Raw genomic sequence first — 25,804 nt, forward strand, 5'->3', positions numbered from 1 at the left:
TATTTGACGATGTCTGGTTGTCCGTGGCAACGCGAATTAGCCGACGTGCAAGACGCGCCAAAAGTACACAAAGCTCGATACTACCAGGGAAGCCATTGCTGAAGAGCCTCGTCCTGCTATTATGCTCGCTCCATAGATCTGCTTGCCTTACTCCTGCTTCATGAACTACTCTGCTGCCTCGCCGGCTAATTCGCTGCTGCGCACACCTGTGACACAGCCTGCCTACCTGGATGCACAGTCATTCATGTCGACCTTGACAATCAGTCCTGTACCGACGCAAGGAGGCTATAGACAGCTCTTCACCCAAAAGCGGCCACTCAATGCTCCAGACAGCATACATTCTGCGTCTCCAGAATTGAGTACAAGCACAGGGGATGCATTTCCCGAGCGCATTCAGCAATTGAGGCTTTGGCGACACGATGCTATTGTTCAGCACCACGACACAACTGCTGCATACATTGGTGAAAAGGTACTGGCTCTGACATCTGACCCGAATGATGCCTTTTGGCTCGCACAAGCGTACTACAACGCGAGATACTATGCACGAGCACATAATGTTCTGCTTCAGCGCAATCTGACGGGTATCAGTGTCGCGTGTCGTTATCTGGCAGCACAATGCCTGGTAGCGATGCAGCGCTGGCAAGATGCGCTGCAGCTTCTTGGGGAAGAAAATCCATTCAGGGTTCGCAATATGTTTCAAGGTGGCTTCTCAGCCTTCACATATACTTGCTAATTCTAGATCAACCATTGACCATCAAAGATTCCGATGGTGGCATTAGGCTGGAGGCGTCCATGTGCCATCTTCGTGGTCTGATATATGCTAATCTCAACAATCTCGACAAGGCCAAGAAGGCATACCAAGAAGCGCTTCAAGTGGACATCAAGTGTTATGATGCCTTTGACCAGCTCATTACGAACAGTCTCATGACACCCGATGAAGGTTTGTCAGTCCTTCCTGGATCTCCGCTGACGATAGAATGGGCTTTTCTGGACAGTCTTGACTTCTCTAGTCTGGACGACGAAAATCAGTCATTTATCAAGATGCTCTATGGCCTCCGCGTCAGTAAATACAATACAAGAGCAGGACCTCTTATCGCAGACACCGAAACCAAGCTGTTGGCTGCTGGCTTGAAGGAGAATGCCGACGTGCTTCTCGCCAAGGCAGACTTGCTCTTCACACAATGCAGATTCCCCGAATGTTTGACAACCACGACACGCATCCTCGAGCTTGATGCATACAAATTCAATGCCATGCCTTTACATCTCACATGTCTCCATGAGCTTGGTTTCAAGAATGATTTGTTTCTGCTGTCACATGACATGGTCGAACGGCATCCGGAAGAACCCGTCTCGTGGCTCGCTGTAGGTATCTACTACATGTCTATTGGCAAGATTGCAGAAGCACGTCGATACTTCAGCAAAGCATCCGTCATGAATCCGCGATTTGGATCTGCGTGGATTGGCTTTGCCCATTCCTTTGCTATCGAGGGTGAGCATGATCAAGCTATTTCAGCATACACCACTGCTGCAAGGCTGTTTCAAGGCACTCATTTGCCCTCGCTCTTCCTTGGTATGCAGCACTTGCATCTCAACAATTTCGTCTTGGCGGATGAGTACCTCGGCACAGCATACAAAATGTGCCAGACGGATCCACTGCTTCTCAATGAGCTTGGTGTTGTTTGTTTCCACAAACAGCAGTTGGTGCCAGCAATTGAGTGGTTCAAGAGGACCATCGAAGTAGCCGCCGAAACGGGTGGCAAGGACAAAACTTGGGTCGCGACACATGCAAATCTCGGACATGCCTATCGCAAGCTCAGGTATGTGACAAGCGTTTTCAAATAAATGCTAATGACAGGCAATGGGATTCTGCGTTTGCTGAATTTGCAATCGTCAAGAGGCTTGCGCCGCATGACGCCGCACCGTACTCGGCCTGTGGTCTGATGTTTATGCACCTCGGTCAACTCGATGAGGCCATCTCAAACTTACATGAGGTATGTAAGTCGTGCTACGTGTGATGCTGACATGCAGGCACTCGCCCTGTCACCTTCTGAGCCTCTTGCTACTGACTTATTGACGAAAGCACTCGAAGAAGCTGCAAGTCAGGCGTTTTTGCCACACGGCATGGATGACCACCAAGTAGATTCTGAAGTTGATCATTTACTCATGCAAACGCGACAACCAAGTCAGGCTGTTGCAGATCGTCGTCATGAGCAGCATCAGCAGTGGCGCGGAGAGGGGAATCGAGGGGATACTCAAGCTGGGTCAGATGAAGAGGACATGTCCTACTCTGATTAGGCAATGCGCGCAAGGGCAATTTCCTTGAGGATCGCCTTTCCTTCATCTAATTCGGCAATAGGCAAAGCAAGCATTCTAGTGGTTAGTGTCGCCTGAAGGAGAAGAAAAAACTGACTCAGCCTCGGCCATTCGACCACTGGCGTGTAAATACCGTGCAAGCCAAAGGCGCGCCCTGACAATGGCCGGGTCGCCCTCAATGTTGTGCTCATCGGCCAAATTGACGCAGGCGTTGAAGAAGGACGCAGCGGAGGACTGATCGCCAACTTGCTCATGTAGGTCTCCAAGTTTCGCTAGGTAGCTCGGATCAGTCGCTTCTTCGCCTGTTGTTAGTGTGTGTGACGAGCATGGAATTGTATACCGCCGAGGAGCGCCCTTTTGAATGCCTTGATGGCTTCAGGTACCCGTCCAAGTTTCTCATAGCAACCGCCAACAGCAGTCCACATTCGAACATCGTACGGTCTGACGTTAGCAGGTGTAGCAGATGTACAGACGTACTTGAGGGCCGCTGCGCGTTGAAAATAGTGAAGCGCGTAGTGATGCATTTCGAGCATCTCATAAGTCTGCCCAAGACCATACCAAGCGCGATAGTCTTTGCGGTTGACATCTAATGTTAGCACAACGCCAGCACGCCAAATGTGCTTACCGACAGCTCTGCGATACGATTCAATCGCGGCATGTGTATTCTTGAGCTCAACGTATTCATGTCCCATAAGGGTCCATGCCGGTAGATAGTTGCGATTCAACTTGAGCGCTTTGCGGAAGGACAAGACTGCCTTTTCGTGCTCGCCACTCAGACTGTGGTAGTTGCCGACCACACAGCAAGTCTCCGGGCGGAAACGGTCTGTGGCCGTCATGCGCTTGGCCAAGTCAACCAACTTGGCGCGTCGCTCAAGCACAAACAACACATTGGAGTAAATATCCATGCCCTCGAGTTGATGTGGGTCGGCTTTGTGGAGTGCATCAAATAAGAGCTCTGCTTGTTCATAGTCTTGAGCATTGTATGCATGGATTGCACGTAAGCGCTGTATGTAGCCACTGCCGGGAAGTAAGCTAGCAAGCTCATCAAGAAGACTGCTGAGCTCTGGCCCACTCTTGTGTAGGTCGAGTTGTGCGACTGCATTGAAGAGCTGCGTCATTGGATGAGTAGGGAGCAGGGAGCAGGTTTTCGCAAGCTTCAATTAGCGGGGCATAGCGAAAGAGGTTCTTACGATGCTCGGACTCGTCATACAAAGCATGAGCTCTTGCCAGGCAGAGTGATTGTAGATATTCTGGGTTAATGCTTGAACAAGAGACTGGACGGCTTCTTCATGTCGGTTCAGATGGCGTTGCAGCATGCCAAGCAAGTAGAGCAGGAAGTGATCCGAGATGCCTTGATGGACCACGGCGAGCAGCTCTTCGAGTAGCTTCGGCAGCTCCTTGTTCGCTTGGTTGTCTCGTGGACCTTGTGTCAGTCTTTGTAGAGCATGCGACTACTTACCCATGAGGATCTCCCCTTCCTCTTGGCGGTCCTTCTCGGATGCCTATTGTCAGCGTGCGCATACGAATTGGAGGCAATACCAAGAATCGTGCGTAAAAGTGCAGAAAGTAGCTTTTTGCAGTGGACATGCCAGCTTGCTTGAGCATGGAAGCACAACGTAAATGCTCTCTGCAATCAAACGACGCTTTAGCAATGGCATATGCAACAGAATCTTTTGACATTTCCGCAGAAAGAGCAGCAGCAGGTTGTGATGATGATGGCAGAGCATCAGCTAGTTCAAAGAGCCTTCAGTCAGCATAGGCTTCAGTCGAGCGATGGGCTACCATTTCGCGCTTTGGTAGAGTCCTCGATCAGCGGCATTATGCGCAGCCTGCAGCAAGTCATGAGCATCCACCGTAGCCATATTACAAGAGTCTATAGCAGTCGTTACAGCGTTCAATCAGCCATTTCCAAGCTCATGCAGGCCCACTCGAGGATGTGTTATTTCTTGCGAGTCTCGTCGCGTCTCATCCCCGTGTGAAATTCCAAATTCCGGCACGTCGCTCGTCTTGTTCGGACCAGTTCGGTAGCTTCCAGGTAACAGGAGCGGTCTTTCATAGATAACAGCTTAAGGTCAAATGGCGAGCAAAGACAAGTTCATCGAGAGCTTCAAGCCCCTCGTGGCGGAGCTTGTAGCGTATCTCGAGTCGGTCAATATGCCCACCGAGGCAGTGGCCTGGTACAAGCAGAATTTGGAGCACAATTGTGTCGGCGGCAAGCTGAACCGTGGCCTGTCCGTCATTGACACGCTGCGGGTGCTGAAAGGTGTGGATGAGCTTGATGAAGAAACGTACCGCAAGGCGAGTATTCTTGGTTGGTCTGTTGAGCTATTGCAGGCCTTCTTTTTGGTTGCGGATGATATGATGGATGACTCCAAGACACGGCGTGGACAGCCGTGCTGGTACTTGATGCCTGGTGTTGGGAATATTGCCATCAATGATGCCTTCATGCTCGAATCGGCCATATTCTTCTTGCTCAAGAAGCACTTCAGGCAAGACAAGCACTACGTCGACTTGCTGGAACTCTTCCACGAAGTCACCTTCCAGACTGAACTGGGACAAATGCTGGATCTATTGACTGCACCGGAGGACAAGGTGGACTTGTCCAAGTTCTCGCTCGAGAAGCATTCCTTCATTGTCATCTACAAGACTGCCTTCTACTCCTTCTACCTGCCAGTTGCTCTTGCCATGTACATGGCGGACAAGGCAGCGCCGCAAGACTTGAAGCAAGCAGAAGACATTCTTGTGCCGCTTGGTGAGTACTTCCAGGTGCAGGACGATTACCTCGACTGCTATGGCGACCCCAACGTGACTGGCAAGATTGGGACGGATATTCTGGACAACAAGTGCGGTTGGCTCATCAACAAGGCGCTACAGCTAGCTTCCAAGGAGCAGCGTCAAGTACTGGATGACAACTATGGCCAGAAGAACGATGTGTGTGAGGCTCGGGTGAAGCAGGTCTTCAAGGACCTCAATGTTGCACAAGCATACCTCGACTATGAGGAACAAACAGTCGGTAAGATTCGAGAACGCATTGCGCAAGTGGATGAATCGCGCGGCGTCAAGAAGGAAGTCTTTGAGGTCTTCCTCAAGAAGATTTACAAGCGGCAAAAGTAAGCTTATTTGTGAAACCTGTTTTGATAGATTAGAACAAAGCACTATCTCAGTCTAGCAATAAAAAGTTTGTCTCTGCCAATCCTCCCATTTGTCCCCATACGCCCTAGTTTCCATCTTTGCACTTCCTTGTGTGTTCCTTGTTGTGTGTTCCTTGTTATCGCACCCATCGCTCCATTTCCTCCACCGTATCAAACCTAGCATAATCCTGCTGCTGTGCACCACGCTGAGCGCTGCACTTCAAGCATGCAATGTTGCGCGCAAAATTGTGGAATGCACACAAACCACAATGCCAGTCGCCAGCACGAAAGACTGGAGATGTAGGCGTTACCACTGTAGATGAGGGCAGCGACAAGCCGGGCGAGAGCAGGCCATAGTTTTGCATAGGTGGAGAGGTGTACCCATTGTAGTGTGTCTGCTGGAAGTAGCCCGTTGCGGCTGCTGCTGCTGCTGCTGCTGCCACAGGCATGCCAGCACTCTGCACCATATTCCCGCGTGCGGCCGAGTCACGCACCATGGTCGCTGGGCAGGCACAGCGAAAGCAGGCTTGCCTTCGCTGAAAGTTGCTAAAGCCGCATAACCCACATAGCCAGTCACCCGGGCGCGGACGATTCTTGGATGCCGGAAAGGACGTGAGCAGACTGGCTGCTGTGTCCAACAACATAGGACTGCTGGGAGAGACTTTGATGATCTTATCACCCAGTGCTCGACCATTCAAACTCAATCCGTGCGTCGCTTCATCGTGTGTGGCAAAGATGGCGAACCCAACACCCGGAGGAGGCTGTAGATCTGGTGCACGCAAGGTCCAAAAGGCAACTGGTCGGGTACCATGCTGTGTTGACCAACTCTCAAGCTCAGACTGCGTAGTCTCCGCTGGCAAATTCGTTAGGAACAGCACGCGAGAATTTTCTTCCTCGAAAGTGACATAGTCAGCAAGTCCATCGATCGGCTGGCTGAAGGGAAACTTGGTCTGCCAAATAGGTTGAGAAAGGCGGAGGAGGGAACGCAGAATGCTAAACATGTTGTGGCATTCGTCCATGGCCCTGCGTGGCTTTGAGCCAGGTTGCATCGTTTGAGGGGAGACGGCGGGCGTTCCAGGCATGCGATCAGCAAGCCTGCTGATGACTTGTAGACCAAGTGACGTGCATAGATTGCTGCTGGATTTCTGCATCCCTGCAGCGGGAGCTGGTGCGAGACCTTCCTTGTGCAAGAAGAAGAAGGCCTCTGCCAATTCATATACACGAGCATGTTCTAGCCAATATGGCAGAACAACGGCTTTGTCGCGTGCCTCTCGAGGCAGTTGAATAGTGAGATCCCACGCGTCCATAGAGACAAAGCTAAAAGCGGTTCGTTCGAGATCAGCAAGCTCCGTGATGGCGCTCTGCAGTTTTTGAATAGCACGGGCGAATGATCCGGCATCCTGGACATCTTCGTACTGGAGGCTTGTGATATTGGTACAGAGGTCTGTGATGGGTGTTGAGACCGGCCTAACGAGACACGAGCCTTGGTTCATTACCCTCAGGGTGGAGGCTTCGAGCAGCAGCCAAGCAATCTCGATTGTTTCTGACACATCCTTGGACACGCACACGCCATACTCGTCGCCAGTGGTCAAGACGTGTAGGACCACGAGCATCGACTCTGCAAAGGGATACCGAAGAGACATGATTGATTTCGACTGTATTCCTAGTTCAGGCCACCTGAACGTCGAACTGCGGCTGGTCCAGTAGACGAATGCGTAAAGAAGGTTGGATGCGGAATTCTGCTCGGCCCTCGAAAAGTAACAACGTTTTCAGCAGTGTCTCCCTGCAATGTCCTTGTTTTCTAGATGGTCAAAGGTGACTGGTGCTCAAACAGAACGACGTAGCACTTGGCCGCGTGTGCAATACTCACGAATCAGGGGCTTGTGTGTTTTTGGCACGCGTATTGCCGTCTAGAATAGGCCTCCGACCTCACGAGCACCGCGGTCCCGTCGGAAAACGTCTCTCGCCAGGGACGATGTGTGTGCGATGTGCAATGTAAGCCTTTCCGCACGCGACAGCGACACTGCAGAGATCAGAACTTCGGGCCGTCGTCGACTCGGCGATCAAAGCCCTTGTGCGTGGCAGTTGAGGTAGCAATGTTCAGGGTCTCCCGTCCTGGCTGAGAATAGACGGGCTTCCCAGCTACGACAATGACAAGAGAGAGAGCGAGCCCACAACAGGGAGTGGTTGCCTTTGGAGCCTTTTTGCACATTTGAGCCCTTAGCCAGAATCTATGGAATGACTCCACGGGTATATCGTGCCAGATTGGCTGTTCACATGTCAGAGACACCTTTGCCAGCAGTGGACCAGTCGTCTTGTCGCGATCCTGCGTGGGGCCTCCGTCATCGTCTCCAGCTGCCAGCCAGCGAGCGACTCGTATTCGACCGCATTCTGGTTAGGCCGTGCGACCGAAACGACACCACAACGACCAAGAACTGCTGCTGCTGGCTGTTTACGTAGGGCATATTTGCTGATAAGTAGCTCGTAAAGATGCTCCTGAGAACTATAGCTCGTCGGGGTTACGCCTCTGTAACTGCTAAATATGCTTCCCCCATCCAAGGCTTCGTGGGTGCTATTGGAAATACCCCACTCATCAGAATTAAGGGTCTTTCTGAGGAGACTGGCTGCAATATTCTTGCCAAAGCAGAGTTCATGAACCCAGGCGGCTCAGTCAAAGACCGTGCTGCTCTTTTTGTCGTCAAGGATGCTGAAGAAAAGGGACTCATCAAACCCGGTGGTACCGTTGTTGAAGGCACAGCTGGTAACACGGGCATCGGCTTGGCACATGTCTGCCGTGCAAAAGGCTACAAGTGTGTCATCTACATGCCCAATACGCAGTCGCAAGAAAAGATCGACTTGCTCAAGATGCTCGGTGCAGAAGTCCATCCTGTACCTGCTGTTGCTTTTGACAACCCACAAAACTACAACCACCAAGCCAAGCGACACGCCGAGTCGCTTCAGAATGCCGTATGGACTAACCAGTTCGACAACGTCGCCAACCGTCAAGCACATATTGAGACAACAGGACCTGAGATCTGGGAACAGACAGGAGGCAAGATTGATGGATTCACTTGTGCCACAGGTACAGGCGGTACCTGGGCTGGCGTTGCTCGTGTCCTTAAGGAAAAGTCTGGTGGTAAAGTCAAGACATTCCTGGCTGATCCTCCAGGCTCTGTCCTCTACAGCTACATCAAGTCTGGCGGTAAGCTGACTGATCGCTCAGGTTCCAGTATCACGGAGGGCATCGGCCAGGGACGTGTCACGGACAATATGAAGGATGACATTCACCTTGCCGATGACGCGCTGAGTATTGCGGATGAGAAGAGCATCAAAATGGTGTACAGGCTATTGGACGAAGAAGGTCTGTATGTTGGCGCATCCACCGCACTGAATGTAGTGGCGGCCTATGAAATGGCACAGCAGCTTGGCAAGGGCAGCACGGTGGCGACTATTCTTTGTGATGGTGCATACCGCTACCAGCAGCGGCTATTCAGACGTTCGTGGCTCGAATCCAAGGGCCTTGTGGGCGCAATCCCAGAGCACCTTCAAAAGTACATTGTGCTAGAATAAGAAGAATCTAGTAGCATATTTATTGGTCACAGAACGCTCTGGCGTTCCTAAACATCTGAAGCCATGGACCATGTTCGCCCCACATCTCGCCTTGCTCTGCCGGATACCAACTACTTGCTTCCCGCAGGATGGTACGCTCGGGATGTGGCATGAGTGCCAGTATACGACCATCAGCATTGCGGACAGCTGTGATGCCGTCGGGCGATCCATTCGGATTTTGCGGGTACTGCGTGGTGGGTCGCTTGTCTGCTCCCAGGAAACGCATGTTGACAAGACCTTGTTGACTGAGGGAGGCCTGCTGCTGAGCATCTGTGAATTGAGCTCGTCCCTCGCCATGAGCCACCACAACTGGCAACTTCCAACCTTGCATACCGGCAAAGAAGACGGATGGCGCGCTCGCATTGTCCGTCACCTCGACCTGCACGAAGCGTGCTTCGTACTGCTCAGATGCATTGCGCTCAAACGTAGGCCAGGCCTCTGCACCAGGAATCAGCTCCTTGAGTTGTGTCAAAAATTGACAACCATTGCACACTCCCAAGGCAAATGCATCTTTACGATGAAAGAATGTTTGGAAGGCAGCACGGGTCTTGTCGTGCAGCAAGACCGATTTCGCCCAACCGGCTCCGGCACCCAGCACATCACCGTAGGAGAAACCGCCACACGCTGCGAGACCTCGGAAACTAGCAAGATCGACTGTCCCTTGAATGAGCTCGCTCATGTGAACATCCACGGCGTCAAAGCCAGCGAGATGGAAAGCAAACGCCATCTCAGAGTGACCATTGACACCTTGTTCACGGAGGATCGCAACACGAGGACACGGACCTTGTGGCGACGGGCTTGGTGTGTAGGTAATGTTGTAGGTAAGACCTGGATCGGTGTCGTCCCTGATGCTTTCAAACTCTTGGTCTGCACAAGCTGGGTTGTCACGAAGCTTTTGCATGGCATGGGAAGTCTTGGTCCAAGATTGCTGTAAGTGGGCACGATCTTGCTCAAAGACGACTTGGTCGCCTTGCTTGATGACGAGCTTGGCATCTCGAGACTGGTTGGGAACAGCCACGACTTGGACAGACTCTTTCGGCACGCCTGCGCTCGTCAGGATTTCGGTGAATTGTGTAAGATCAGCTTTGCGAACTTGGAAGACGGCACCAAGTTCTTCTGAGAACAAATCCCCGACGAGTTGATCGAATGTAGTAGCAGACGACTGCACGTCCAGGCCCACGCGGCCAGCAAAGCACATTTCTGCCAAAGTCGCAAAGAGACCGCCATCGGAGATGTCGTGGTACGCCAAGACAACACCGGCCTTGTGAAGCTCGACTGACGCATCGACAAAACTGCGCAGAACCTTCACATCTGCCAAGTCTGGGCATACATCGCGCAAGTCGCCACAGACTTGAGCTAATGCTGATGCGCCTAGTCTCCGCTGCTGACCAGCAAGGTCGACTTTGACAATAACAGAGTCCTGCCCAGGCTGCAATTGTGGCGTCCACGTCTTGTGCACATCCTGCACGGTCGAAAAAGCAGTAATGATAAGCGACACGGGCGACGTGACGGACTTGTCTGTGCCGTCCTGCTTCCATTTCATCTTCATTGACATGGAGTCCTTGCCAACGGGCACACTGATGCCCAGTGCTGGACAAACCTCGAGACCGACAGCTTGCACTGCTTCATAGAGACCTGCTCCATCCCCAGGGTGATCTGCGGCAGCCATCCAATTTGCAGAGAGCCGCACATGCTCAATACCACTGATATTCGCAGCGACCAAATTGAGCAATGCCTCAGCAATACACATACGTGCTGAGGCTGCTGGTGAAGTGAGGGCGTGAAGTGGCTTCTCACCAATGGCCATGGCCTCGCCGTGGCGGCCACCTGCAAGGGCAGAGTAGGTGACGCCGACATCAGCAACGGGAACCTGCCAGGGACCGACCATTTGGTCGCGAGCAATCAGGCCGGAAACAGAACGGTCGCCAATGGTGATTAAGAAGGATTTCGAACCGACGCTGGGTAGTTGAAGGGTCCGATGAATGGCTTCACTGAGACGAGTATTTTCAGAGGTAGATGAGAGGTATCGTTGCAATGAAGCATCGAACGCTGTTGTTTCCACCTTGACAGAGTGTGTCGTACGTGACATCTTCGGTGCTTTCCCAAACAAGATGGACATGGGCAAGTCGATGGGTCGGTTGTTGAACTTGGCATCCTCCAGAACAAGTCGCTCTTCTTGTGTTGCGCGTCCAACAACAGCATACGGACAGCGTTCGCGCTTTGCCATCTCATCAAACTCTGCAAGACGTTCCTCAGGCACAGCCATGACATACCGTTCCTGCGCTTCGCAGCACCAGATTTGCAGAGGCGACATGCCTTGGTCGTCGCAGGGGACGTCGCGAAGTTGAAAGACTGCACCGAGTCCTGCATCATGCACGAGTTCTGGCAGTGCATTGGAGAGACCGCCTGCACCAACATCGTGAATCGACTGAATCGGATTCTTGTTGCCGAGTGCAGTGCATGCGTCAATGACCATTTGTGCCCGTCGTTGCATTTCAGGATTGCCGCGTTGTACAGAGGCAAAGTCGAGAGACTCTGTTGTCTCGCCGGATGCCATGCTAGAAGCTGCACCACCGCCAAGACCAACAAGCATAGAAGGTCCACCCAAGACAATAATGGCTGCCCCGGGCGTGATTTTCCCTTTGAATGAATGACCTGGCTGGACGGAACCCAAGCCACCAGCGAGCATGATGGGTTTATGGAAGCCACGAAGATGGTCTTTGCTGTTTGTTGGGGCAGACAACGTACGGAAGTATCCCGTGATGATGGGTCTGCCGAATTCATTGTTGAATGCAGCACTGCCGATGGGTCCTTCAAGCATGATATCCAAGGCGGATGCAACATGTCCCGGTTTGCCGATTTGCAGTTCCCATGGCTGTGGCAGTGTTGGAATGTGCAAGTCTGAGACGGAAAATCCTGCGAGTCCCGCTTTTGGTTTTGAGCCAACACCCACGGCGCCTTCATCGCGAATTTCGCCGCCTGAGCCCGTTGCTGCTCCTGGGAAGGGTGATACTGCCGTTGGGTGGTTGTGTGTTTCAACTTTTGCAAGGTAGTGGAGGGGTTGCGGTGTCGCTTGCCAGAGGTGTTGTGTGTCTGGTGCAAAGACGCTGGATTGCTGTCCCTCAAGCACGGCGGCATTATCAGAGTACGCGGAGACGGTGTAGTCAGGGTGTGTCTTGTGCGTATGCCGAATCATGCCAAATAACGCATGAGGCTGCTTCTCTCCATCAATCGTCCAGTCGGCATTGAAGATCTTGTGGCGACAATGCTCTGAGTTGACTTGAGCAAACATGAAGAGCTCGACATCTGTGGGTGCGCGTGCCTGTAATGCTTCGAAGGCACCAGAAAAGGCTTCAACGAGGTACTGCACTTCATCGTCTGCAATCGCCAGACCCAGTTCTTTGTTGGAATGTTGCAACTTTGAGATGGCTTCTGCTTTGTCGCCATTGCCTAGATCAATGGATGTGTAGCCCTGCGGTGTGCTTTCACCAAAGAGCTGGTCAAAGGATGGTGGTTGACTTGCACAGGTCTGTGTCATACGGTCATGCAGTGCGCCTAGCAGCTTGGGCGACTGCAAGTCACTTGTACCTTTGACCAAGATGGCCATACCACGCTCGATTCTCGCGACTTGTCCACTCAAGCCACAGACATCAGCGATATTGGTGGCCTTAGAGGACCATGGCGATAGAGTGCCAGGCCTGGGCGAGACGTAGATGACGTTGCGATGTTCCTTGCCACTCTTGACGGCATCGACAAGGGTCTTGTAGTCTTCATCAATTGCATCATACGCTGTATCGTACTTGAGCAGGATCTCTAGCGCCTGTGCATGGCGCACGTCAAGCATCTCCACCTTTCGCTTGACGTAGTGGACATAAACGGCACAGAGATGGGTGACGCCACACTCTGCCGGGATTGTCTTGAGCAGGCCCTGCACCCTAAATGGCGCAAGGGCCGCTGACTTGCTCGGCAGGATGTCCATGGCTGACTGTTCCTATCTTGTGTCGTTGATGTCTGTCAAATAAATTTACGCAACTTCCCACGACTTGACAACATATACATATATAGCAGTAGGGATGTTCAAGCAGAGGGCCGCGAAGGTAGGAGTCATACGGAAGCGGAAGGAGGTGGTGGAGAGTCGGGGAAATGAGTCAAGCAGTCCCGAAGACAGCAGTGACGACGATGCAGTCAAGCGCATCGACAAAGGTGGCAAAGAGGTCTTGCGTGCGCGCCAGGTTGCTGGCGGTGTCGCGGTGCAGACAGGGGTGAAGCGTCAAAAGATGGAGGATAAGGATCTTCATGTTGTGTATGAAGGCGATCGGACGGCCGCGAATGTTCACATCAACGATGCAACTCGCGAGGCTGCGAATGTCGATGGATATGATGAGGCGGCGTTGCTTGGCAAGAAGAAGCAAACAGCAGGCACAGACACTTCTGTTGACAAGGCAACTTCTGCGCAGCGTGCGCGTCAAGGTCCCGTCAAAGCAGCCGCCAATATTCGCAGCATCACAGTCATGGACTACCAACCAGATGTTTGTAAGGACTACAAAAAGACTGGCTTCTGTGGATTTGGCGATACCTGCAAGTTTCTGCATGATCGAGGTGATTACAAGCAAGGCTGGCAACTTGATCGAGATTGGGAAAAGGCTGCAAAGGCGACACCAACCCCAGCAGCTGACGCATCCAAAGTGGAGGAACTGCCTTTTGCTTGCATCTTGTGCAAGAAGGAGTACAAGACCCCAATCGTCACGCGTTGCGGACACTTCTTTTGTGAGGCTTGCGCATTGACACGGTACAAGAAGGATCCAAGTTGTGGACTGTGCGGACAAAGCACTGGTGGGATTTTCAATGGAGCCAAACGCTTACTCGAAGCGAAACGGGCGAATATCCGTGCAGCGCTTGCTTCTTCGCCAACTTGAAGAGAGTTAATCACTGTCGTCACTGCCAAAGTCCACTTCAAAGTCAGGACCCCCGAGGTCGGCAGATTCGAAGGCTTGGTTGAGTTGTGTGGCGATGCGCGCATCGAGTGCTGCATCTTGCGCTTCATCCTCCGCCTCGGAACCTTCTTCCTCTTCAGCCTCAGCTTCAGTAGGTAGTTGCGCGACTGCTTCAATCGCGTCAGCGTCATCTGCATGAATCAGAATATCTCGAAACTCGGCGTCGCTTGGAATTTGGCCCTCAGACAGCTTGACTGCCTTCTCCTTCAGGACATGGCGGACTGCATTGATGGTGGCGTGTCGGAACCATCCATCTTTTGGCTGAGTTGTTAGTGTCGACGCATTCTGGATGGCTGCTCACATCGCATTCTGTTCTGACTGTGGCTCTTTGGATGATTTGAACAATCACAGGATCGGAAATGTCGCACAATGCAAACGTCCTCGCAGCGAGGTGCGGCGTCACTCCATCAAAGATGTGCGTTTCGCTGTTATTAGCTCCATTGAAATATAGCACACCTTACTTCTTCTCATGCTGTGGACCATCTGCCTTGGGTTTGTGCAAAAAATAGACTGACTGATATTTCCTCAATGCAGGATCCGTGCGTGGATCAACGCCAAACTTGCAGTAGGAATCCCGCCACGGTCCTGCACGCCATACAAAGGCGACATGTGCGAGTGCATACTTGAGGGTGGTATTTTCTCTTGCGAACCCTAATATATTACACATCTTGCGTCTCGTCCACATGGGTTCTTGCTCAAACAAGGCCTGTAATTTCGTCTTGACGGCAAGGATCTCCTCCGTGGTAAAAATGTGTTCAGAGGGACAAGTGGGAACAGGGCCATCAAAGAATGAATGAGCGAGTAGGAATTGTCGAGGCGGCAAGACTCCAGTACCCTGTTGCCTGCCGGCCTGTGTTTGCGTTGCTCTTTGACGTGCTGCGTAGTTTTGTTGGTAGTAGTAGGTGAATGGGAGTGTTTGAGTAGACATGATGGGTGCAGGCGGCATGTCAATCCGTACATCCTCCTCTGGTTCTTCGTCATCTTGCGGTGTGTAATTGGCCATGACGCGAGCTGCAAGTTAGTATGACTGTGCAAACATCCATTGACTGACCGTCATTTGTCTGGATGGCTGCTTCAAATCGCTTGACAGCAGGCGAGCCATGTGTCGATAGGACAAAATCTGCCATACCGCGAAACCGCACTGTATGCTTGACCATCGCCATTGGACGTTGCAAAATTGTGGTCTTGCCAGTCTTGTATGTTAGACTCTTGGACACACATAGCCAGCAATAGACGCACCTCCTGATCCACACGCTTCCTGCAGCGTATAATCATATTATTCGTCTTGACCGTCGTAGACAATTTTGGATGCTCATAACGATCCCCTGGCCTGAATTTGAGCCCCAAAACAGTCTTTTCAGGCTCATCAGCCAGTTTACGAAGCGCAACAGGACCACCAATAGACGAGACAGCTTTAGCAGTATTCTTGACCTTGGCTGGGTGTTCTACGAGCAAGACTGTATGTGTTGGGCAGGGGTAGATGTCCCTTGAGCTTGTCTCTGCCATTTTGTGCGTGGCGAGTGCGAGCGTGTGCCTGGTGGGTATAGCAGCACAGGAGTCTATGAAGAGAGCAACGACAAGAGCAGGAACCGAGCAGCAACGACCAGCAGAGGAGGGAGGCAGCGCGAGAGGGAGGAGGAGGACACGAGCAGGCGACGACAAGAGGTGGGTGGGTGGGCCAGCCAATCAGCGCGCAGGAACTGCATGCAACAACACAGAAGCAGCAGCAGCAGCAGCAGCAGCAGAGAGAGACGACACAGGACACGAAGCAGCAGGAGCAGGCACTGAGCAAGGGCCAAGGAGGATAGCAAGAGGATACATACATCTACAAAGGACACGCAGCAGCACCCACTTGCTGACAGTCGGCTGGCTCCGACACCATGAAGGGCTTCAAGAACCGCGTCGTATGCCTACCTCACAATCATGGACGGGTGCTAACTTTGTCTAGCTCTCGCGCACAAAGAGCAGCGGCAGCGATACATCAAGCAAGAGCAAGAAGAAGGACAAGGACGATAAATCAAGCAAGTCGCAGGAGAAGCCCAAGATTGAACGGACAGGCAGCGGGAATAGCCTTGACGGCGGCCTTGCTGTACAATCACCACAAGCATCAGGCGGCAGTCCTATTGCTACACAACAACAAGTCACAGGCGCATCACAGACAGGACATGCACCGCTCACACCCACCGGTGCACAAAAACCGCGGCCGATTGCGCCGCAGCTGGTCGTGAGCCCGAGTGCTTCCCAGTCGCCTGCCTTCCCCGGCAGCACAGAGACCATGCCTGCTGACCTGATTACACCGCGGCATGCATCTAAGTCGCCTTCCTTTGATCGCCTGCAAGCAACGGCCAAGGCAGATTTAGCGGAGGGAATTCGCTCTCCTCGTCGGCAGCACTCCTCGCGCTTCCACATCTCAGACAACCGGGAACTCGAAAAGCTCCCGGCGTTTCACGATGTACCCACCTCGAACCGGCAAGACTTGTTTATGCAAAAGCTCGAGCAGTGCAATGTCATTTTTGACTTTAATGATGCGTCGCAGGATATGAAGAGCAAAGAGGTCAAGCGCGAGGCATTGCATGAGTTGTTGGATTATGTTGCCAACAACCGCAATGTCATTACTGAACCGCTTTATCCAAAAGTCATCAAAATGTTCTCAAAGAACTTGTTTCGGCAAATTCCACCGCCCATCAATAGCTACGGCGAGGCCTTCGATCCGGAAGAAGACGAGCCCGTGTTTGAAGTCGCATGGCCGCATCTCCAGGTCGTGTACGAATTCTTCCTGCGCTTTATCGAATCGCCAGACTTCAACACGAATATCGCGAAAGGCTACATTGACCATCAATTTGTGCTCAACCTGCTAGAACTCTTTGACAGCGAAGACCCACGGGAACGCGACTTTCTCAAAACGACGCTGCACAGGATATACGGTAAATTTCTCAACCTCCGCTCCTTCATCCGGCGATCCATCAACAATGTGTTCTTCCAATTCATTTATGAGACTGAACGGTTCAATGGCATTGCAGAGTTGTTGGAGATTCTTGGTAGCATCATTAATGGCTTTGCGCTGCCACTTAAAGAGGAGCACAAGATGTTTTTGACACGCGTATTGATTCCCCTGCACAAGGTCCGCTCGCTCCAGACCTACCACCCACAACTCGCATACTGCATTGTGCAGTTCTTGGAGAAAGATCCTTCCTTGACGGAAGAAGTGGTGGTCGGTCTCCTCCGGTACTGGCCTAAAGTCAACTCACCCAAGGAAGTCATGTACTTGAATGAGATTGAGGACATCTTTGAAGTGATGGAACCCTCGGAATTCGTCAAGATTCAGGTGCCCTTGTTTCAGCAACTCGCCAAGAGCATCTCGAGCCAACACTTCCAAGTCGCTGAACGGGCGCTGTACTTTTGGAATAATGAGTACTTTTGCACCCTTGTCAGCGAGAATGTCAATGTCGTTCTTCCCATCATGTTTGCTGCATTGCATGAGAATGCCAAAACGCACTGGAATAGAACCATCCATGGCATGGTCTACAATGCCATGCGGATGTTTATGGAAATCAACCCGATGCTCTTTGATGCCTGTCTCGCGGAGTACAAAGTCACACAATCTGAGCAAGAACAACGGAGTGCTGAACGCGATAGTATGTGGAAGCGTCTTGAGGAAATGCGCCTCGGTGACCCACAAGCGTTTTCAACTGACGAAGGAACCACGGCAGACGTACAGCCACTAGCTCCTGCCGTTGAAAGGATGACGGGTATGCCAGAGGAGCCGGTGCTAGAAGCGGCCGAGGACACGATGCATCCTTAGAGCAATTATTAAATAGTCAACCAGTACAGTAAACAACCAGGAGGTCATGCTTATCCTATGATAGCAAATCGACGTTATTCGGGAGTTCGTCAATTTGACAACTGTAGTACAGCTCAATGTCTCGCAATATACGCACATCGTCGTTTGTCACAAAGTTGATGGCCACACCCTTCCTGCCAAACCTGCCACTCCGTCCGATCCTGTGGATGTAATTTTCTCTGTTGAGGGGTAAGTCGTAGTTGATCACGAGCGAGACTTGCTGCACATCTATCCCACGCGCCCAGATATCCGTTGTGATGAGCACACGCGAGTTGCCCTGTCGGAAATCCTGCATGATGCCCTCTCGCTGCTTCTGCGGCATCTCACCATGCATACTCGCTACCGTGAAATTCGCCTCCCGCATCTTCTCCGTGAGCCAGTCGACCTTCCGCCGTGTATTGCAAAAGATGACAGCTTGCGTGATGGTGAGTGTATCGTACAAGTCGCAGAGTGTATCAAACTTCCAGTCTTCTTGCTCAACAGCGATAAAGTACTGTTTGAGTCCTTCAAGCGTCAACTCGTCACGCTTCACAAGGATACGCACGGGGTCTGTTGTGAATTTGCTCGTCATGTCCAGCACATCGTAGGGCAGTGTAGCAGAGACAACCACGACTTGCGTACCAGGAGGCAAGTAACGATACATGTCGTAGATTTGTTCCTTGAAGCCCTGATTCAACAACTCATCCGCCTCATCCAGCACAAGCATCTTGATGTGTCGAGTCCTCAAATTCCGCCGCCGAATCATATCCGCAACACGGCCCGGTGTCCCAGACACAACATGCTGGCCATAATCCAACTTTTTGATGTCCTCGCCAATCGAGGTGCCGCCGATACAAGCATGACACTGTACACTCATATAATCGCCCAGCGCCAAGATCACACTCTGAATCTGCGTCGCTAGTTCTCTGGTAGGCGACAAGACCAGCGCCTGGGTCTCGCGCTCGGCCGTATTGATGGTTTGCAGAATAGCGACTGAAAAGGTTGCCGTTTTGCCAGTGCCTGACTGTGCTTGCGTGATGCAGTCGCGGCCTTTGCATATTTGCGTGATGGCCCGACTCTGTACTGCACTGGGCTTCTCATAGCCATAGCTGTAGATGCCGCGCAATAGTTCCTCCTTCAATCCCATCGCCTCGACTATTTGTTAGCGCCTTTGTTGGTGTGTCACTGGCGTACATGAAGCGGAGCTGTGATGTTAGTAAGCGTGTACTTGATACGCGATGTACATACACTGCGACATTGTCTGATGTCTCTATATCTGCCATCTGTAAGCTCTCAATCAAGCTTGTGCTGGATGCAAGTTTGAAATTGAAATTTGTCGTCGCTGCGAAAGGAAAAAGATGAGACGCTACTGCTATGACTGGCGAGTACAAGGACTCAGGGTGCAGGAACCGTACCACTCTCATCACCGCCCATGGACATGGACCGCGTTCTGCCCCGCCGCAGCTGGTTATCCTCATCCTCCCGTGCATTCAGCTTTTCAGAGGGCAGCAAGATGGCACGGTCGAGCTTCAGGGGCAAGCCACGATGCCGTCCACGAATCTGCAGGGCAATAATCACCAGCTTGCTCAGCGACGCAAGCTTACCACTCAAGCTGTAGTCCACGCCTGGAAACCCAAGACTCAGACCGACTGTCCCATAGGCTGAGATGATCTCAAACAAAATGTTGAAGATACTCACGCCATCCTCCTCCGTTGTCCCGAGTTTCGGGTTCTCAATGATGCAAATGATGAAGAGCGCAAGGAAGATGTACCATAAATCAAATCCAAGCTGTCGCCTGACATGTGTGCCAATGAAGGATGGATCCGCCGTATCATCTTCATGCGAGTAGATGCCAAGACTGCGCTCCTCATACACATTCGTCCGGCGAATACTGATGGCAACAGGGAAGACAGAGACGTACATCATAATCATGTACGAGACAATGACAGCTGCATGGAGTGAGCTGATGTTGACCACATTAAAACCAGCGGTTCGTGTGCAAAACGCTTGGAAGAGGCCGTCCACCAAACGGTAGCCGACGGGAATGGCTGTGATTTCGGGATTGTTGAGGTCGAGTACCATGAAGAGCAGCAAGTCAATGCCATTGAATGCAACGAGTATCGAAACAAGCCACCAGGTTGCTTTTGAGGGAAAGAGCAGCGTAAAGCAACGCCTCGGATGATCGAGTAGAAAGGCAAACTCCTCGCGCCTCGGTGAATCCCGTGGCCAGATTTTGTAGGTCACCCAAATGACGAATCGCAACATACACGGGAAGCCAGTGTTGCCAATGACAATCAATGCAGAGGCAACCAGAAGCAGAAAAGAGGCATTCTGAAAGGAAACAAACGAGTCCGGGTTGAGTGTCAGACCCAAGTCATTCATGGCTGAGGCGGACGTAAAGACCGACCACCAGCCGCGCGAGACGGCATCGTTCTGCACAACAGGGATGTACTGCTGTGCCGTGTAAATAAAGGCAATAAAGCAAATGAAGCCAATAAGGTGGAAGCCGACGTAGAAGACAACGAGTACCACACACAGCGTCTTTGTAGCGCGATACTCAATGCCGCCTAGCTCGCGTCGCTGCTCTGAAGTCAGTTCAACAAAGGCAGAGTTGCGGCCGATGGTCGGTTGAAAGGATATGTACGGCAGTGTCATAGTCTGTCGTGATCTTCTTGATGTACTCGCAGGACTACTATCCCTTCTCCGACGAAATGCACTCGAGACTGCTTGGTCCAGAGTACTGACGCGCGGTAGCCGTGTACCGGACTGAGCACGGCGTCGGACAACACGATTAGTGCTCGGTCCATCCATTGTCATGGTCCGTTGACCGAAATTCAAAATGGTTGCTGTGAGAGAGGAGCGACCTGGATCCGCTGTCCGGCTACGACGCAAATCGCCACCATTCGCATCGTTATTCTCATCTGCCATGGCTGTGCGCGTCCTTGGCATAGGTAGATCTGCAAAACGAATGTCTTGGTTCGTTGTGCGAGCATCTGCTACTTCTGCGTCCGCATCCGCCTCGCTCTCTGGTTCTTTTGCATGTGTTGGATAGCTTGACCTTGAAGAACCGCTATTGCTGCCTTTAATGGAGTCCAGCTTTTCCATACGCTGCTCGTGGCTCTTGCGTACGCCCAGCGTCACAATAGGCTCTTCCGCATCCTCTACGGCGACAGAGTTCTTGCGAGGCAGGATATTACTGAGAGAGATGCGCTCTGCTATCGAAGAGCGTCGTCTGCGATGGGACCGGTCAGGCATGGTGCCTTCATCATTGGCAGAATCAGGAGGAGGTCCAAAGGAAGGCCGAATGGTGCGATCAAACAGCACGCGAATCTCTCGACCACCGACACCGCGCTCTTCATGGTCGATGGAAACAGCACGAGACCGTGTGCGTCGCATACTCAGCTGCATGCGTGTTTCCTTGACAATGTGGTCGAACCGTCGCTGAAACCAGTGGAGACGAATAAAGGCAGTTGCAGAATGGATCACGATGGGATTCGTCAAGTGAGCGAGGAGGTAGATGACCACCTGCTGCCATGTTGTGAGTGTATTGATGTTGCGTGTCGTCAAGCCTGCCTGTGTGCATGAACTACTCGCGATGAAGAGGGCGTCAATGTATCGGATGCCTCCGCTGGCGCTCATCTATAGTCAGCAGGGAACAACAAGCGCAGAATGAGTCCATACCAGGCCGCTGCCAATCAAGACCATGCCAATGAGGTAGAGATAGTGCCATGCGATAAAGTCAAGGTGTCGCAATGCTGATGGATGCTGCCATACATTGGCGCTCCATCCTCTGAGCTGCTCAAACATACTGCACGGCGTCTACGCTTGCAGTCAGAGGAAAATAGGGAAAGGCGACAGAATACAAGCGTCCGATGCCAAGTGGCGCGACAGATGCGCTTGAAAAGCAGAATGTGAATGAAGAAAGGTGTACAGCCTGCGGCCGGGGAAGGTAGAGCCCGCCGCGAGCAGATGAAGCGCTCTGGAGCTGTTCTGTGTTGCTGCTGTTGAGTGTCTCTTGCGAGGTGTCTGGATCCGCCCGTCAAAATTGAAAAATTGAGATCTGGATCTGGACTCTGGAGAAGACCTGCTGGCCTGTAGCTACAAGAGAGAATATATGCTATTGCGCCATCTATGACAGCTGCCAACGAGGATCATACTGGAACATAAAGGTTGTCTAGCCCGATTGCTGCATCGAAGCAGACATAATCACTTTCTGTGAGTCTTGATGCACAGCTCGAATAGTATTACCGTCAAGCAGTACGCTGTAGGGTTGTCTCGCGTAGACCGGGCTCTGTGCTCGATAGTGCATTCCCGTCAGCTCAGTCGACGTTTTCGAATGATGCCGGAAGGCATTAGCCAGAAGCAGTACATTCAATGGCGCGTGAACCACCACCTCTGGATGCCCCTCCTTGTGTATCGTATGCTCCTTGTCGTAGTGTATGCGATGCGCGTTGAAGGTCAATGCAGAGAATCGAAACAAGAGCACTTCAGAAGCAGTCAACTCGCCAATAGGTACTCCCGCCGCTGCCTCCTTGATGCTCGGCTTGGCTGGCGATGCAGAGTTTGACAATTCTGATGCTTCTCGAAAGAGCCATTGCCGTCGTTCAGTCAGAGCGAGGCCTGATTCATTGTGATATTCCTTCTTGGCCGTGACCACAATCATGGGTTGCCCAGACTTGGTGATTTTTGCCGTAGCAGAGTCAAGGCCTGGCGTTAGCCAAGTTGTCCAGTAAAGAAGACACACTTGTAATCTCAGTGACAGTTTGTCCAAAACGCAGAGGATTGTTGACTTCCCAATCGAAGCGTCCACCTGCCCACATGCGTCTTGTGAAGCTGCCGCCAGCATTGAATGTTGGATCACCGCCATCGCTCGATAGCTGGTCTTCAGTGAGACGCGGTAAAAAGTACAAGAAGTGATACACAGGCGGAATGAGGCTGCCTGCCTCTAGCTCAGGTGTAGGAAACAGCTTCAGATGCTGGAGCGAGATTTGTAGTTGGTTTGCAGGCTTTACATGCAGGGATTCAGTGCGCTTGACTGAGCTTGAAGACAAGCGTGTTTTGAGAGCTTCAACAGTGAGATACGGACTTAGGCTTTTCAAAGGCTTTGTGCCTCTCATGATCAGTGTGGGTAGATGGCGTGGTCTTGGTCGTTGCGTCGTCCATCTCGTCGCTTCTCTTCATGAGCAAGACTCTGCCTCGACAGTCGACATCTCCTGGCACCTGCTAAGCTGACATGTCTCTGTCAAGGTTCCTGCAAAGTTGTAGAACCAGTCTTGCTCAATCTTCTGCTCAGCTGCCAAAGCTCGCCTATGTGGTGGGCAACGAGTCGGCCGACCTCGATTCTTGCATCTCGGCCTTGAGCTATGCCTTCTTACAGGGTCAGCTCAGACCTGACACACGTTTTGCTCAATGCATCCCTGTTGTCAATGTGCCTCGTGCAGATATTCGGCTACGTGCTGAACTGCTGCATCTCTGCAAAAGTGTTGGTCTCGATACCAATGACCTTATCTGCAGAGATGAGATTAGCCCTTCTTCTGCAAAGGACTGGATGTATGATTGCCCTTCCATGGTCGCAGCTGACAGGCAGCATCCTGGATCACAATCATTTCAAAGTTGAGGGTATCGATGCTAGTGAAATCAAGGTGCTAGGCGTTGTTGATCACCATGTCGACGAACACCTCTACCTCGATGCGAAGCCACGCATCGTACAGCAGTGCGGCAGCTGTGTAAGACACTTTCGCATTGATCTGACTAATTCTAGTGCTCTCTTGTGGTTCAATACTTTCAGTCAAGCTGGGCAGAGCAAGGTTTTGATGGTGAAGCAGAGCTCATTCCACTATTGCTCAGTGCCATCTTGACAGACACTGCTAATCTGACGCAACAAATGACAGACATTGATGTCGATATGGTCAAGTTTCTTCGGTCACGCATCATGGCGAGTGCAGTCACTGGTACTTGGAACGAAGCCGCGATGCTTCGTGCGCTGCGTGATGCGAAGCGCGACAATGCAGGCCTTACGACTGCAGAGGTGTGTTGATCAACACGAAGGAATGAAACTGACGATAGATGTTTCGACGTGACTATAAAGAATGGGACCTGGGCGATGCCGGCAAATGGGGCGTATCAAGTGTGACGACGTCCATGGATGACCTTGCAAAAGAGGCGGACTGGCTACAAACGAGTTCTCGACATGCGAAAGCACGTTCTTTGGACATTCACCTCGTCATGACAAAGCATGGACCCAAGGAACTCATGTGCCATGTCGCCAATCCTGCCAAGTCAAGCTGGATGGACAAGTTTTTGAAGCTAGCGACACCTGAATTGCAGCTTGAGTCTTGGGCCAAGGAGCCGCACTCTGGGCCAGAATTTTACACGTTCCAACAGCTTAATACTGTCTATACGCGTAAGAAGGTGGCGATCTTGTGCCAGGAGATGCTCAGGACTGGTTGAGCTAGCATACAGACACACACAAACATATGTAGAATTAGAGCAAAACCCAAATTTCAAAGTTGTGCAACCGTAACGACAAACCAAGACTGAATCACCCGACGCGCTTGTTTGTTTGGTAGCCTCAGCCGTGTTGCCTGAATAGCTCATGAGATGCAGTTCAAGATGAGGCGATCGTCAAAGTCCTCGAGCGATAAGCATACCCGCGATCGGCCGCCGCCCAGCTCCCTCCTCACACGGACAAAGCGAAAGCATGTCATTCGCATTGCACTCGTTATTGGCATGTTGACGCTCTTCTTTCTGCTACGCAGTCAAAGGCAGCTTCATACGCGCGCGCCAGTGCCTGTTTCTGATGCCAATGAGGCGGTGGATGAGCCGAGGCCTATTGAACGTCTACCGCGAGCGATACAGGAGCCGCTGGCCAAGCCGCCCAAGACATCAAAACGAGCGAATGCAGCCATTGTTATGCTTGTTCGGTATGTGCTACGCTTGCTATTGAATGTATCAGACTAATCTAGCAGCAACTCTGAACTCGAAAATGCCATCAGCAGCATCAAAGACCATGAACGCACATTCAACAGCAAGTTTGAGTACCCATGGATCTTCTTCAATGACGAGCCTTTCACTGAAGAGTTCAAAAAGAGCACGTCTGCCTTGACAAAATCGAAAACGAGCTATGAACTCATCCCCAAGGAGCATTGGGATGTACCCGAGTGGATTGATCGCGAAGTGCTGGCAGAATCCTTTGCGAAGCTCGAACACGACGACGTCAAGTACCATCACCTGCTGAGCTATCGACAAATGTGTCGTTGGAACTCTGGCTTCTTCTTCAAGCACCCGGCCCTTGAACATATCAAGTGGTACTGGCGTGTTGAGCCGGAGGTGCACTTCTTTTGTGATATTGACTATGATGTCTTTCAATTCATGGAGATGCATGAGAAGACGTACGGTTTTGTGATTTCGCTGTATGACTCGCCAAAGTCCATCCGGACGCTTTGGCCAACAGTGGAGAAGTTTATGTCGAAGCATCCAGAGTACCTGCATGCCAACAACTCTCTCCATTGGCTACAAGACGATGCGCGGCAACATCATCATCGGATTGCAAACGGCTACAGTACGTGTCACTTCTGGACCAACTTTGAGATTGCCAATATGGAGTTTTGGCGAAGCAAACCGTACCAAGACTTTTTCGCTGCATTGGATGCGTCTGGTGGTTTCATGTATGAGCGTTGGGGCGATGCACCGGTGCACAGTATTGCCATGGGATTGATGGAGGATAAGCACAAGATTCACTTCTTTGATGATATCGGGTATCAGCACATCCCCTTCTTTTCCTGCCCAACAGATCGGCAGTGCAGCGGGTGTGATTATCAGTTGACGGATGCGCCTGGTACGGGCCTGGATAATGAGGACTGTAAGCCCGTCTGGTTTGATAATGTGGAGCGCCCGTCAAAGAAGTCGTTCACGTAAATTTGTAGCATGAATCTGAC

The 25,804-nt window shown here is 51.8% G+C and overlaps 14 protein-coding genes across 14 annotated transcripts; 7 read left to right on the forward strand and 7 right to left on the reverse strand.

The window, feature by feature from the left end:
- Nucleotides 1-160: 160 nt before the first annotated feature.
- BCR37DRAFT_403829 (anaphase control protein cut9) lies at nucleotides 161-2,295 on the forward strand (the record flags this gene model as incomplete). Its single annotated transcript, XM_040872037.1, has 7 exons — nucleotides 161-268; nucleotides 398-701; nucleotides 740-940; nucleotides 977-1,677; nucleotides 1,699-1,830; nucleotides 1,896-1,991; nucleotides 2,029-2,295. The coding sequence occupies 7 exons, from the start codon at nucleotides 161-163 to the stop codon at nucleotides 2,293-2,295; spliced, it is 1,809 nt and encodes a 602-aa protein (XP_040722135.1).
- A 75-nt stretch (nucleotides 2,296-2,370) lies between these two features.
- Nucleotides 2,371-4,175, reverse strand: BCR37DRAFT_403830 (uncharacterized protein; the record flags this gene model as incomplete). The annotated part of the gene is made up of 8 exons (XM_040872038.1): nucleotides 2,371-2,615; nucleotides 2,654-2,754; nucleotides 2,791-2,899; nucleotides 2,939-3,467; nucleotides 3,504-3,736; nucleotides 3,773-3,815; nucleotides 3,853-4,057; nucleotides 4,096-4,175. 8 exons carry the CDS (start codon nucleotides 4,173-4,175, stop codon nucleotides 2,371-2,373), a joined length of 1,545 nt encoding a protein of 514 aa, XP_040722136.1.
- A 155-nt stretch (nucleotides 4,176-4,330) lies between these two features.
- Nucleotides 4,331-5,510, forward strand: BCR37DRAFT_384252 (uncharacterized protein). Its single transcript, XM_040870199.1, has one exon. It carries the CDS (start codon nucleotides 4,390-4,392, stop codon nucleotides 5,425-5,427), a length of 1,038 nt encoding a protein of 345 aa, XP_040722137.1. The 5' UTR covers nucleotides 4,331-4,389; the 3' UTR covers nucleotides 5,428-5,510.
- A 137-nt stretch (nucleotides 5,511-5,647) lies between these two features.
- Nucleotides 5,648-7,051, reverse strand: BCR37DRAFT_333979 (uncharacterized protein; the record flags this gene model as incomplete). Its single annotated transcript, XM_040867125.1, has 1 exon — nucleotides 5,648-7,051. A coding segment is annotated over one exon (1,404 nt), but the record flags the coding sequence as incomplete, so codon positions are not given.
- A 749-nt stretch (nucleotides 7,052-7,800) lies between these two features.
- Nucleotides 7,801-9,024, forward strand: BCR37DRAFT_195259 (tryptophan synthase beta subunit-like PLP-dependent enzyme). The gene has a single exon (XM_040866339.1). The coding sequence runs from the start codon at nucleotides 7,935-7,937 to the stop codon at nucleotides 9,012-9,014; it is 1,080 nt and encodes a 359-aa protein (XP_040722139.1). The 5' UTR covers nucleotides 7,801-7,934; the 3' UTR covers nucleotides 9,015-9,024.
- On the reverse strand, nucleotides 8,877-13,087 carry BCR37DRAFT_195453 (phosphoribosylformylglycinamidine synthase). Its single transcript, XM_040866340.1, has one exon. It carries the CDS (start codon nucleotides 13,030-13,032, stop codon nucleotides 9,034-9,036), a length of 3,999 nt encoding a protein of 1,332 aa, XP_040722140.1. The 5' UTR covers nucleotides 13,033-13,087; the 3' UTR covers nucleotides 8,877-9,033.
- A 405-nt stretch (nucleotides 13,088-13,492) lies between these two features.
- On the forward strand, nucleotides 13,493-13,921 carry BCR37DRAFT_338264 (uncharacterized protein; the record flags this gene model as incomplete). Its single annotated transcript, XM_040867294.1, has 1 exon — nucleotides 13,493-13,921. A coding segment is annotated over one exon (429 nt), but the record flags the coding sequence as incomplete, so codon positions are not given.
- Nucleotides 13,922-13,975: 54 nt separating this feature from the next.
- Nucleotides 13,976-15,553, reverse strand: BCR37DRAFT_389802 (RNA polymerase III transcription factor IIIC subunit-domain-containing protein; the record flags this gene model as incomplete). Its single annotated transcript, XM_040870774.1, has 5 exons — nucleotides 13,976-14,308; nucleotides 14,349-14,472; nucleotides 14,509-15,058; nucleotides 15,099-15,255; nucleotides 15,287-15,553. The coding sequence occupies 5 exons, from the start codon at nucleotides 15,551-15,553 to the stop codon at nucleotides 13,976-13,978; spliced, it is 1,431 nt and encodes a 476-aa protein (XP_040722142.1).
- A 204-nt stretch (nucleotides 15,554-15,757) lies between these two features.
- BCR37DRAFT_384258 (phosphatase 2A regulatory B subunit-domain-containing protein) lies at nucleotides 15,758-17,941 on the forward strand. Its single transcript, XM_040870200.1, has 2 exons — nucleotides 15,758-15,951; nucleotides 15,996-17,941. The coding sequence occupies exons 1-2, from the start codon at nucleotides 15,928-15,930 to the stop codon at nucleotides 17,847-17,849; spliced, it is 1,878 nt and encodes a 625-aa protein (XP_040722143.1). The 5' UTR covers nucleotides 15,758-15,927; the 3' UTR covers nucleotides 17,850-17,941.
- On the reverse strand, nucleotides 17,905-19,150 carry BCR37DRAFT_395686 (putative eukaryotic translation initiation factor eIF-4A subunit; the record flags this gene model as incomplete). Its single annotated transcript, XM_040871657.1, has 3 exons — nucleotides 17,905-19,022; nucleotides 19,062-19,072; nucleotides 19,116-19,150. 3 exons carry the CDS (start codon nucleotides 19,148-19,150, stop codon nucleotides 17,905-17,907), a joined length of 1,164 nt encoding a protein of 387 aa, XP_040722144.1.
- BCR37DRAFT_196152 (cation transport protein-domain-containing protein) lies at nucleotides 18,985-21,857 on the reverse strand. The gene is made up of 4 exons (XM_040866343.1): nucleotides 21,549-21,857; nucleotides 19,116-21,506; nucleotides 19,062-19,072; nucleotides 18,985-19,022 (listed from the first exon to the last, which is right to left on the reverse strand). The coding sequence occupies exons 1-2, from the start codon at nucleotides 21,672-21,674 to the stop codon at nucleotides 19,263-19,265; spliced, it is 2,370 nt and encodes a 789-aa protein (XP_040722145.1). The 5' UTR covers nucleotides 21,675-21,857; the 3' UTR covers nucleotides 18,985-19,022; nucleotides 19,062-19,072; nucleotides 19,116-19,262.
- A 70-nt stretch (nucleotides 21,858-21,927) lies between these two features.
- BCR37DRAFT_384261 (uncharacterized protein) lies at nucleotides 21,928-23,197 on the reverse strand. The gene has a single exon (XM_040870201.1). It carries the CDS (start codon nucleotides 22,732-22,734, stop codon nucleotides 22,042-22,044), a length of 693 nt encoding a protein of 230 aa, XP_040722146.1. The 5' UTR covers nucleotides 22,735-23,197; the 3' UTR covers nucleotides 21,928-22,041.
- Nucleotides 23,198-23,355: 158 nt separating this feature from the next.
- Nucleotides 23,356-24,381, forward strand: BCR37DRAFT_384263 (uncharacterized protein). Its single transcript, XM_040870202.1, has 3 exons — nucleotides 23,356-23,593; nucleotides 23,629-23,895; nucleotides 23,934-24,381. The coding sequence occupies exons 1-3, from the start codon at nucleotides 23,366-23,368 to the stop codon at nucleotides 24,315-24,317; spliced, it is 879 nt and encodes a 292-aa protein (XP_040722147.1). The 5' UTR covers nucleotides 23,356-23,365; the 3' UTR covers nucleotides 24,318-24,381.
- A 215-nt stretch (nucleotides 24,382-24,596) lies between these two features.
- On the forward strand, nucleotides 24,597-25,784 carry BCR37DRAFT_352408 (alpha-1,2 mannosyltransferase; the record flags this gene model as incomplete). The annotated part of the gene is made up of 2 exons (XM_040868122.1): nucleotides 24,597-24,790; nucleotides 24,836-25,784. 2 exons carry the CDS (start codon nucleotides 24,597-24,599, stop codon nucleotides 25,782-25,784), a joined length of 1,143 nt encoding a protein of 380 aa, XP_040722148.1.
- Between the last annotated feature and the right edge of the window lie 20 nt (nucleotides 25,785-25,804).

This window comes from Protomyces lactucae-debilis (genome assembly GCF_002105105.1).
Source record: "Protomyces lactucae-debilis strain 12-1054 chromosome Unknown BCR37scaffold_28, whole genome shotgun sequence".
Classification (NCBI taxonomy): Eukaryota; Fungi; Ascomycota; class Taphrinomycetes; order Taphrinales; family Protomycetaceae; genus Protomyces; species Protomyces lactucae-debilis.